The 12,485-nt window shown below is 39.8% G+C and overlaps 1 protein-coding gene across 2 annotated transcripts in view; it reads right to left on the bottom strand.

Moving 5' to 3' along the window:
• Positions 1 to 12,485, bottom strand: part of SMC5 (structural maintenance of chromosomes 5) — a 172,253-nt gene that overhangs the window by 55,610 nt on the left and 104,158 nt on the right. For both annotated transcript variants that reach the window (XM_075827967.1, XM_075827973.1), the window contains exons 17-18: positions 12,354 to 12,476; positions 6,131 to 6,256 (exon numbers count right to left, since the gene is read on the bottom strand). In XM_075827967.1, the coding sequence (XP_075684082.1) occupies positions 6,131 to 6,256; positions 12,354 to 12,476 (249 nt within the window). The remainder of the gene's footprint in view (positions 1 to 6,130; positions 6,257 to 12,353; positions 12,477 to 12,485) is intronic.

Here is a 12,485-nt window from a genome sequence, read left to right as displayed (position 1 = left end):
ATGTGGTGAAACTAAATTTTTTTATAACAAAAATAGTTTCTTTGTAAAAGTAGTCAAAACATAAAAAAAACCCTATATAAATTTGATATCGTCGTAATCGTATTGAGCCTCAGAAAAAAGTATCAAACTCCTTTGAAAAGTACTTCTATTTATTAGGACATTGACCCAGTTTATGCTAGATGATAGATCAAACAAAACAACCATATTCCAATTGGATTTAAAAAATAAATAAATAATTCCTTTGTCTAGATATTGATGGTACAGGTTTGCTTTGGCACCTATAGACACATATCATATTAGGTGGACGTTCTGAGAAGACAATCAAAAGAAGAAAGAGAGAGCACTATACCAAGTATCCAACAGCAATATCTAGACACAGTAGTATTTATTCTTGTAATTCTTACAACTGAAAAATTGTCGTTCTGTGTGAACAGAGAAATAAAATATATTTAATTATGGAACAAACCCCTTTCAGGATTAAGAGACAATAATTCCTCAACGTGCAGGCCAAATTTTGCACTTTCAGCATGCATTGCTTTACACACCAATATCTTTTTAATGGCTATGCATAACAACTATTTTTACTGGGACACATGAGGCTTAAAACGAGTAGCTTTATTTCTTAAATAAATTGAACCATTTTTCTGCATTTAATGTAAAAAATATTCAACATGTGAAAGAAATGTACATTTTGGTTATTTTCTCGAAAACAGAATTCTTTGTTATATGTACTATTGTACATACATATGTTTAAATATACTGGCCTATTTCTTCTGATTACAGAGACCACATACTTCTATATATTTTACTAAAATTATAATATGGTACAATATTCAGTAGGTACATTTCTGCTTTTCAAGTGCCTTTTTTTTACATGCTTATGTTATGGCCCCACAGTATCTTTGCTAAAATATCAGATTCAGTCCAGAAAATTTGCCAATAAGGAGAATAAGCACACCAGGGTATTCAATAATATATACAATGGGGAAAAATATGTGTTTCGGTTCTTTAAAAAAATTTTTGGATGGTGCTGCAAAAAAGTTTCAAATAAAGATTTTTCCACATTGGTGTGGTTTCACCTGTACTTTTTTTTGTACATGTTATTTGCTGCTTAGCAAGATCAACCTAAAAGTTATACAGTAACTCCTTCAGAGTGCGAGGATACCTTACTTATTCACATAACCCACTTCTAGGGCGTGTAAGTGTCCAGTGGCAAAAGCGCACTTTCTACTTAAAGGTCAATCTTGATAGTAAAACATCAGAATCAGACCAAAAAAAAAAAAAGCTCTGTCAAAGATAAAACCAACAAAAGATATTTAATGAGGGTTATATTGTAAAATTACGTTTTTTTTTTAATGGTTTCATTTTGTAGAATGAATAAATTAAAAAGCATTTCCACACAATGGTTTTAACCCCTTAATGACCAGCCTATTTTGGACCTTAATGACCAAGCTATTTTTTACGTTTTTCAATCGTCGCATTCCAAGAGCTATAACTCTTTCATTTTTGCGTCGACATAGCTGTATAAGGTCTTGTTTTTTGCGGGACAAGTTGTATTTTTTAATAGCACCATTTTTAGGTACATATTATTTATTGATTAGCTTTTATTAAATTTTTTTTTTGGGGGGGGGGGGAATAGAAAAAAATCTGAAATTTCGCCACTCTTTTTCGCATCTTAAATCTACGCTGTTTACCGTGTGGTATAAATAACACAATAACTTTATTCAGCGGGTTGTTACGATTGCAACGATACCAAATTTGTATAGTTTTTGTATGTTTTACTACTGTTACACAGTAAAAACGCTTTTTTTTTCTAAATTATTTGTTTTTGTGTCTCCATATTTGAAGAGCCGTAACGTTTTTATTTTTTCGCCGAAGCGGATGTATGAGGCTTTTTTTTTTGCGGGAAGACTTGTAGTTTTTATTGGTACCATTTTGGAGTAGATGTGACTTTTTGATCACTTTATATCACATTTTTTTAAAGTCAGTATTCACAGAAAACAGCAATTTTTCCATAGTTTTTTATTATTTTTTTTACGGCGTTCACCGTGCGGGTTAAATAATGTAATAGATTTATAGTCGGGGTCGTTACGGACGCGGCGATACCAAATATGTGTAACTTTTTAACTTTATTTTGTTTTTTTAATAGTAAAGCAGTTTGTAAGGGGAAAAGCTGGGTTTTTGATTTTTTTTCTAATTAATTTAGACTCTAACTTAGACTTTTTACTAGTTCCATTAGAGGACTATAATATGCGATTCTGCGATCGCATTTATAATACACTGCAATACTTTTGTATTGCAGTGTATTATGCCTGTCCGTTTAAAACGGACAGGCATCTGCTAGGTCATGCCAGAGGCATGACCTAGCAGGCATACACTACATACAGGCAGACCTGGGGGCCTTTATTAGGCCCCCGGCTGCCATCGCAGACACAGACACTCGGCGATCGTATCGCCGGGTGTCGGTGGGGGAGGGAGCTCCCTCCCTCTCTCCAAAACCACTCAGATGCGGTGCTCGCTATTGAGCACCGCATCTGAGGGGTTAAACGTGAGATCGATACTAATATCGATCTCACACGGCAGAGCAGGGACGCTCCCAGCCCTCAGCTGCCTCTAGCAGCTGAGAGCAGGGAGATTTGACAGCTCCCTGCTCTGTAAACTTATTCCGATGCCGCGACGTAAAAAGTCTATGGCATGGGAATAAGGCCCGTTAGTGACCGACGTAGAAACACGATGGGCCGGTCACTAAGGCCTCATGCACACGACCGTAGTGTTTTTCTGGTCCGCAAATTCCAGGACCGTGTTCCGTGAAATGTCCTCCGCAGTTCATCCGTATGTAATCCGCAAAATGCGGATAAAAAAAAAAAAAAAGCCTAGGTAAAACAGGATGACGACAGAACTCATTCCCGGTCGTCGCCTAGCAACACTTCCGCAAATCCGCAAACTGCGGTTGACACACGGAGGTGTACCCGCATTTTCCACGGGCCCACTTCTATGGGCATGTCCGCATCGAATTTGCGGGCCGTAATAAGACATGTCCTGAGTTTCTGCGGCACGGATTTGCGGACATGCGGAGACCCGTGAAAACACGGATAGTGTGTATGGGCCCATAGAAATGAATGGGTCCGCAATTCTCCCTTTTTAGGGTAGGGTTGAAGGGATAACTGCAAAAAAAGTTTGCTCTTTGAGACTGCACATTCCAGAAGGAATATTGGGAGTTGGTTCATGAACAGGTGCTGTTCATAAATAGTTTCCTAGTACACAGAAAAAGAATACGTGCCACCTGCCTGTTTGTACTGTTCAAAATGAATTGTGCATTCTAATTTGAAGGATTCAAATCCACAGCTTTTTGTACCATGTGTAGGATCTCATGATCTCTTACGGCTTTAACATCTGGTCCGAAAGACTGTAACCACTGATGATCTGTTATCTTGGATTGTCATGGTGGCTTCCATGTGTATCGTACTTAACATAAAGACCTTTCTTTTCCCAGTAGTGTAGGGCCAGCAAGTTGCCCTGATCAGAGATGGTTTAAGGCCCTTTCTATACCTGTGAACAGTCCCACACGTGCCTGTATTTGCCTCCTGTAGGCGTTTGGGAAATTATGCCAGCATTCATCCATTCAAATACAGTATGTACCCTTTCTGGAGCAAAGGCCCTATAATCTCTCAGACTATTTTTCCGGTCAACCCCAATTTTGGTGGCACCCTGGGGGATTCAGAAAACATTCGTACAACGCATATTGCACTCGCAGAAAGGTACATAGTGGTATATAGCTCCAAATTTTTTTATAATCTGTCAGTCAGAGGAATCCGTTGGGGGCACTCACTACGGTCGTTAAGGTGCAGAAACTTTAATAGCGTCTCATAGCAAGGCCTGGTCATAACTGCAGAGAAAGTAGGGGGTGCTGTAAACGGGGCCGGTTTCCCAATGTAGTGGGTTTCCCGACAATGCTGTAAGGAGTCAGACACAGAAATTGTCTGACAGACTTAGTGGTACCGTAAAAAAAAAAGAAGTTACAAATAAACAAAGAAATTTGAGTTGTATTAACCCCTTAACGCCGAAGGACGGATATATCCGTCCTCAGCAGCTGCTAGTTCGCGCAGGAGGACGGATATATCCGTCCTGTGATCGCGCGGGTACTGACAGTTTACCCACGCGATCAGCGGCAGGAGCACGGCTGTTATACACAGCCTGGCTCCTGCTGCAACTGCCGGAATCGAAGCACGCGCCGATTCCGGCAGTTTAACCCATTAAATGCCGCTGTCAACAGTGACAGCGGCATTTAATGTGTTTGACAGAGGGGGGAACTCCCTCTGTCTCCCGATCGGCGCCCCCGCAAACAAATCGCGGGTCGCCGTCGGGTTTCCATGACAGCCGGGGGTCTAACAAAGACCCCCAGGTCTGTCTTCAGCATCTGCCTGTTAGGCGATGCCAGAGGCATGACCTAACAGGTTGCCTGTCAGTTTTACACTGACAGGCAATAATGCTTTGGTATACGAAGTATACCAAAGCATTATATATGCGATCGGCACATCGCATAGTGAAGTCCCCTGGTGGGACTAAAAAAAAAAAAGTAAAACCGTTAAATAAAGTTTGTGAAAAAAAAAAAAAAAAAAATTACAGTCAAAGTCAAATAAAACTACTTTTTTGCCCCAAAAAGTGGTTTTATTTAATAAAACGGTCAAAACAAATCACACATACACATATATGGTATCCCCGCGATCGTAACAACTTGACCAATAAAATGAACACATTAATTAAACCGCCGGATGAACGGCGTCCAAAGAAAACGCAAAAAACAACGTCAAAATTCTCTCTTTTCTCCCATTCCCCCCATAAAAAATAAAATAAAAGTTCATCTATAAGTCCTATGTACCCCAAAATAGTACTAATGAAAACTACACATTGTCCCGCAAAAATCAATCCCACGTACGGCCACATCGACGGAAAAATAAAAAAATTACGCCTCTTGGAACGCTGCGATGCAAAAACAAGTAATTTTTTTCTAAAAGGGTTTTTATTGTGCAAACGTAGAAAAAACATATAAAACCTTTACACATTTGGTATCCCTGTAATCGTGCCGACCCATAGAATAAAGTTAACATGTTATTTACGCTGCATAGTAAACGGCGTAAATTTATAACGTGAAAATTAATGCTGGAATGGCTGCTTATTTTCAATTCTCTCCTAAAATAAAGTTAATAAAAGTTAATCAATATGTTATAAGCATCTAAAAATGGTACAATTACAAAATACAACTCGTCCCGGAAAAAACAAGCCCTTATACGGCTATGTCGACGGAATAAAAAAAGAGTTACGACTCTTGGAATGCGACCGTGGAAAAACAAAAAATAATCCTTGGTCATTAACGTGCAAAATGGCCCGGTCATTAAGGGGTTAATAGTACACCATCATGTTATTCTGCAAGCACTAAAAACTAAAGAACTGTCCAGACTTCTCTTTGAAAACTAAGGAGCTTGTCAAGATAAAGTGCTCTAAACACTTATTCAGATCAAGAATACATTTGTTTAGACGAATAGATTGAAATGACTTCTGCTACCCAAGAACAAAGAAGCAATAGAACTAATGAGTCGTCGAGTATTCTTTAAAGACTAACTAATAGAAAAACCCAATCAAATGATCTACTTCTAGGTCAAATACAAATGAGAAGATCACAGTAGTTAAGTCTGTGACATATGACCACCACTGATTTCCAGAACGAAAGAAACCGAGCACACAAGCGCCTTTGTGCTTTCAATTCCTCTCAGTTGAAGAGCTGTGGTTGCAGTCAGTGAATGGAAACATTCTTATTTACATCTATAGGCTGTAAACCTGTTCTGACCTAGTGATGCTCTAACAAGAGCTCAGCTAGTTACATCACTTTAGAGCTGTGACAAGCCCTGCATTTGTGTGAGCAGCACATTACCAGGACAGGATTTTAGCGTCAGAGTGTAAACAAAAATGTTTTTAGTCACCGACAGCAAGCAAAGCATTTGAAAACTGTGTATATTATGCTTTGCTTTTCAATCGCTCAAAGTATATGAAATAACTTTTCATGATACAATAAGTCAGCTACATTTACAGTCGCTATGCTTTCATCATCTACTGGTAGAACATGGATACTTACAGTTTGAAAATCTTGAGGGACCTCATCATTTGGTCCAAGTTTACACACTTGTCTTGCCTTTCTCAGAAGACCTTTACAAATTTCCAAAAGATTATGTTTCTTTTCATCTGCAGCAACAAACTGACTCTAATTAAAAGAGAAACCGATACATAAATAGGTGATAAAATATTTCCAATTCATTCTTGTATATTAAATATTTGTATAGTCAAAGGGAGAATTACAAACAAGACATTGAGTACACAACAAAAAAGGCAATGTCAGGCCCGGTTCACACTGAATTTTTTTAATGCGTTTTTTGCAGCGGAAACCGCGGCAGGAGACTATCGAAATTGCCTCCCATTGATTTCAATGGGAGGTGGAGGAGTTTCCACCCCCCCCCCCCCACGAGCGGGAAAAACGCTGGGGGGGGGGGGATTTGAAGCAAAATGCCCCATCTTGAGGCGTTTTCCGCCTCAAAAACCCCATTGAAATAGATGAGACTGAAAAAGGCGGCGTTTTATTGACACGTTTTTAGACGTGTTTTATGGCAAAAATAGCTTGCGTTTTTTTCCTTGCCTGATGAAGAAAGTGAAAAATAGCGCCAAAAAATGCAGCAAAATGCGCGGAAAAAAAAACAGAGCAGGTGAACGGAAAGCCAAACGGAAGCCTGACGCTCATGTGAACAGGCCCTTAAAAACAGTTCTTGAAAGTGAGAAATAAGATGTGTGTGGGAGAAAACGATACATTTTAATGTTTTAGGAGCTTCAATATAATGTACATGAGACCATTGATAAAGATAAAATCAGCTAAATTTACAGGAACACTACAGGTAAAACGGATACATAATATTATGCCTAATGGAGAACCTGAAGGGGCGGTGCATGACACTGGGAGTCTCTATTTTGTATTCTCGGAATCAGTCATACAACGCTTCTGCAGGCCCTGAATAAGTTTTGACATATTATATAAGCTCTGTATGGAGTATTCTTCATTAAAATGTTATTTATTTTCTGCAAAAAAAAAGGCAGTGAAGCTCACCTCAACCAGATGACTCTTTATTTTCAAACCTGCTCAGGATAAATCAAAAGGGGTTATGTGAGGACCAAGAATTAGCAGTGTAGTCACTGCAGTATGTGAGTACCACTCCGTAATATACATTCCGGTCCCTCGTCACGCTGATTCTGAGATTTTCATAGATTCTTATAGCGCTGCCCGGGGACCGGAAGTCTAGTTGCACAGTCTATGACAACGATACTACTCTTTGCCATGTGACCGGCCCCGCTATGTACAAGCAGTAGTACAGCGATTACATAGAGTACAGCGGGGTTGTATCTTTGATGACACGACGAAGAGCTGTATCGTCAAAGAAAGCTGTGCTACTAGACTTCCGGTCCCCATGCAGCACTATAAAAATCTATGAAGATCTCAGAATCAGAGCAACGGGGACCGGAATGTATATTAGCAGGTGTACTCACATACTGCAGTGAGTACACTGCTAATCATTTTTGGTCCCCACATAACCCCTTTAAAAGCATAAATATGATTGACTCTAATGGGCGGCACAAACAGGTTTTGAAAAAACAAACTTTTCAAGTCTGATTCAAAGCATCCAGGCATAGAAGTCTGACTAAGGAATTCAGAATACACTATTGTGACTGATCCTATTAATAAAAAATCAGCAATTTTAATGTGAAAGTTAAAACTCGCCTGTTGCTTCTGGTGACTTTTACAAATAAGCGGTCATATGTGTTTACATGAGGAATAACACTATTTCTGGCCTATTTTTAGCAGTTTTGCCCTCTGCAGGCTAGATCTCTAATTATCAGTTTTCCCTGAGCTAGTGGGTGGAGCCTAACTGCTATCATGTCTTCTATACACTGCACACATAGAGAAGAGAACATCATGCTCCTCTATCTCATTGTATCACACCCCCCGAAACAGCAGCAGCATGGAGGACACTATACAGCAGTAATGAGAACTGTAGCTGTGAAACCAGCAATGGAGTGATATAAAGCACTCAACTGCAGCTCTCCTAGTCCCTCCTCCCCCACCCCCTTTGCATAGACTTCTATGGGCAGCATGTAACCTGATCCTTTAGTGACCTGATAGTCTGTCTCATCTTGAGAATACATATTTCAGAAGTAACTTCAGAGTGAGTGAATAGTTAGGAGGGAAAGGGAGGAAAGGAGCCTAATAAGTGGAGAAACAGCATTTTTTTCTATTGATTTGAGCAAAGTTTGTTGAAAGGGTAATGAGCATTTAAATACAAAACCAAGCCAACAATATACATTTTCTTAATGTATAACTAGTACACCCCAGCCCACACCGTATTACATAAAAAAAGAGTGGTCTCTACATAACGCTGTGATATACAATCCCTAGCTGTTGTAGATAGATGAGAAAACAATACTGAAGCCGCTTCAGAATGCTTTCTCGTGGGTTTGGACCCTGTATGTACTTTATATGAACAATTTTATATTTCATGGAATGTAATATGCTGAATGATTAGTAAAAACTAGGATGGTTATAAAACGCTGCAATGTATGTTCATTACTTCTTTAAAGGCTATGTACATCTTTGAAAGGAATTTTTTTTAATAAATCAATGTTTTATGTGATTTTAAACAACTTTTAAATTTAGTTTTTAAAACACTTTTTTGCTTTTTAAGATACAGCTTCTATGTATTCTGTATACATAGAAGCTTTATCGTTCTGTCAAAGCCGCGGCCATCAGTTCAGCTGAACTGACGGCTCAGCTGAAAGCTGGTCATGCGTGTCTCCGACACACAGGATCCAGCTAATAACGATCACATCTAAGTTCATAATGGAGACGTGATTGTTATTAGCTGGACCATGTGTACCAGAGGCAGGCAGGACCAGCTTTCAGCCGAGCCGTCAAAATCAGCTGGACTGATGGAATCGGCTTTGACGCAACAATACAGCTTCTATGTATGCAAGATACATAGAAGCTGTATTTTAAAAAGTAAATAATGTTTTTTGATAAAAACCATTTGACAGCTGCGTGTGTCATCCGTGTATGATGCGCGGCTGCGTGATTTTCGCGCAGCCGCCATCATAGAGGTGAGGCTAGTCGACGCCCGTCACTGTCCAAGGTGCTGAAAGAGCTAACTGATCGGCAGTAACTCTTTCAGCACCCTCGACAGTGAATGCCAATCACAATATACAGCAACCTGTTAAAAAAAAAGAAAAAGTTCGTACTTACCGAGAACTTCTCTCCCGGCCGTTGCCTTGGTGACGCGTCCTTGGTGACGCGCCTCTCGACATCTGGCCCCACCTCCCTGGGTGACGCGGCAGTCCATGTGACCGCTGCAGCCTGTGCTTGGCCTGTGATTGGCTGGAGCTGTCACTTGGACTGAATTGTCATCCCGGGAGGTCAGACTGGAGGAAGAAGCCGGGAGTTATCGGTAAGTCAGAATTTCGTTTTTTTTTTTTACAGGTTCATGTATATTGGGATCGGAAGTCACTGTCCATGGTGCTGAAACAGTTTAACTCTTTCAGCACCCTGGACAGTGACTATCTCCTGACGTCGCGTACCGGAAATTTTTTTGCCGGGTTCGGCCAAAACGAGTTCAGCCGAACCCGGTGAAGTTCGGTTCGGTTGTCCGGGTTCGCTCATCTAAAATGACACTCTGGTGCGCTGTTTCAGTCGGTTCGCACAGAAGTGCTTCCGTGCGACCGGCGTGGTTTTCACGCACCCATTGACTTAAATGGGTGCGTGATGCGCGAAATACGCGGAGATATTGAACATGTCGCGTTTTTTGCGCAGCTGACAAACGCTGCGCAAAAAGCACGGACTGTCTGTACTGCCCCATAGACTTGTATTGGTCTTTGCGTGGCGCGTGAAAACCACGCGGCCCGCACGGACCGAATACACGTTCGTGTGAATCCCCCCTAAAAGTGGTTTAAAAATCACCTAAAACCTTTATAGAAAAAAAAAATATATATTATTTCAAAAAGGTGTGCATAGCCTTTATTATGTTTAATAAGAGAAGCGTGCAACAAGGTTAGAAATTCTTTCACACATTGCCACTTTTAAAAGGACAAGACATAAAAATGAAATAGCTTGCCTTATGGACTGGCTTATTCACAAACCAGCCAGAAAAAAATCAAAGCGAGCACAATATAACAATGCTTGTGAAATGCTAAGCATCCATTCATGACAAGTTGTTTAGAAATGGTCTAGGATTCCCAGCATAACAAATCGCATAGATCAAGGCTACATTCACACAAGTAAAAAACGTGCATAAATCTGTCCGTGTGCGTTGCGTTATGCATCAGTGTGCTTTGCGAGTGGCATGCGTTTTTCACGCACTCGCAAAGCACTTTTTTTTTTGTTCAAAGAAATTGATGCACAAATCACGCACCGCACACAGATGTGCATCCGTGTGCTGTGTGTGTGTGTGCTGCGTGTGCGGTTTTCACGCACCCATATAGGACATAGTGAGTCTCACAGAGCGAAATCTCGCTGCGTAAAAACTCCTGCACATGTGAACGGCCCTATTTAAATCAATGGGTCCGTGTGCCGTGCGTGATTTCCATGCACAGCCCACGGCCGAGATTCACATTCGTGTTAATGGGCCCTTACTTCTGCAGTCACCCACATCTTCACACGTACTACATAGTGAAGTGTGTACATAGACAATTTACTTCAGAAGGGTTAGAGTATATTCTTTGGTGACCTCCGCTGGCAAACCTCTATAATAATTTTGAAAATAGCAAAGCGAACTCCACCCAAGATAAAGCTTCCCCTCCCCCATGTAAATTTAATAAAATAAAAATTAACAGGGTATTTTCAGATTTAAACCATCACATGCTATAAAACATTGCCTGGTCATTGATAGCCACAACTTTTTTTATTTTATTTTTTTGTATATCTACTTTTTTCTTTCTTAGGACAGGTAGGGCTTTGATTTTACCATTTCTATACAGTTTTTGTTATTAATATGGATAAAAGGTGCAAAATGTATATTTTTACTCTCATATTAAGTATTAAAATGGTAATTTTAATATATAACAGTTTTGGATGACTGTGGAGGTGGCATGGAATCTCAATTAGGTTGGTGACCACACTGGTTATATATTTATTTTTTTGCCGATTTTACAGGGCACAGCCACAAAAATAAAAAAAGTATACTATCAGAAGGGACGCAAAGGCAAGCGGTCTATGCTTTTTAGTACGGTCAAAAGAAAACAGTATCCAGATGTAAACATGACAAACAAATGACAAAAGAACATTCATGTCATACAGAAAAACTCACATTTATAAGTATAGTAAATCTAGAAGTATTGCAATGTAAATAAAAATATTAAATGTTTGCATAAATCTTAGTACCTGCAGGATGCTACTGCATCTTTGTGTTTGCTTTGCAGTCCCAGTAAATTAGCACCTGGGTTCCGGTTTCCATTATAAAAGGAAACCAGGACTAAGACATGAACAGAGCCTTATGTAAACAAGTCCTTTGCATGATGACAACCTTTAATTTTTACTAATCAGTTATCTTGTTTGTAGCAGTTGGCAATTGTGCAGGATGGCCCTTTTTGTTTCATTTTTTTTTTTAAACTTATGCAGGATATAAGGCTATGTTCACACAGAGTTTTTTTGATGAGTTTTGACGCGGAAACCACGCCAAAAAAACGGCCCGAAAATGCCTCCCGCTGATTTCAATCGCAGGCGGTTTTCTCCCGCGAGTGGTAAAACCACCTCGCGGGAGAAAGAAGCGACATGCCCTATCTTCGGGTGTTTCCGCCTCTGACCTCCCATTGACTTCAATGGGCGGCAGAGAAAACGTATTTTGCGGCGTTTTATGCCCACACCTCTCAATGGCCTCGGGCGAAAATCGGCGTGCAGGGAGAGGAAAATCTGCCTCAAACTTCCAAACTGAATTTTGAGGCAGAAATTACACCTGCAAAAAAACTCAGTGTGAACATAGCCTAAGGGATTTTTGTCAAAATATTTTCCTTTAAGTAGTGAAGGTCATATACAGAAGCAAGACAAAGGTAAGCCAAGAGTGTTGTTATATATATATATATATATATATATATAGAATTCAATATGAAGAACAGATAGGAAAAGTGCACAGGAAGCATTCAGAGATGCAGAAAAAATAATAATTTATTAAAGTTGAAAACATATTTTGTATGTGCTTTTAACAGCATCTGGAGTAAAAACAACATTCTCAACTAGCCATAAACGGTTATAATATATGGTACATAAATATGGTTACCTCAAGTTCTTTCAGTCTAGATGTAGCCTCTTTGTACTCATATTCAATTTTGTTCTTCTTCCACAGTACGGTTGTATTTTCTAAGGCCATATCTACTTTTTCCTTATTTAGCAGCATGCAATTCTGGGAAAA

Source organism: Rhinoderma darwinii, chromosome 1 (genome assembly GCF_050947455.1).
Source record: "Rhinoderma darwinii isolate aRhiDar2 chromosome 1, aRhiDar2.hap1, whole genome shotgun sequence".
Classification (NCBI taxonomy): Eukaryota; Metazoa; Chordata; class Amphibia; order Anura; family Rhinodermatidae; genus Rhinoderma; species Rhinoderma darwinii.
Note: the sequence above shows the minus strand (reverse complement) of the source record. Positions and strands in the feature narration are given on the sequence as shown.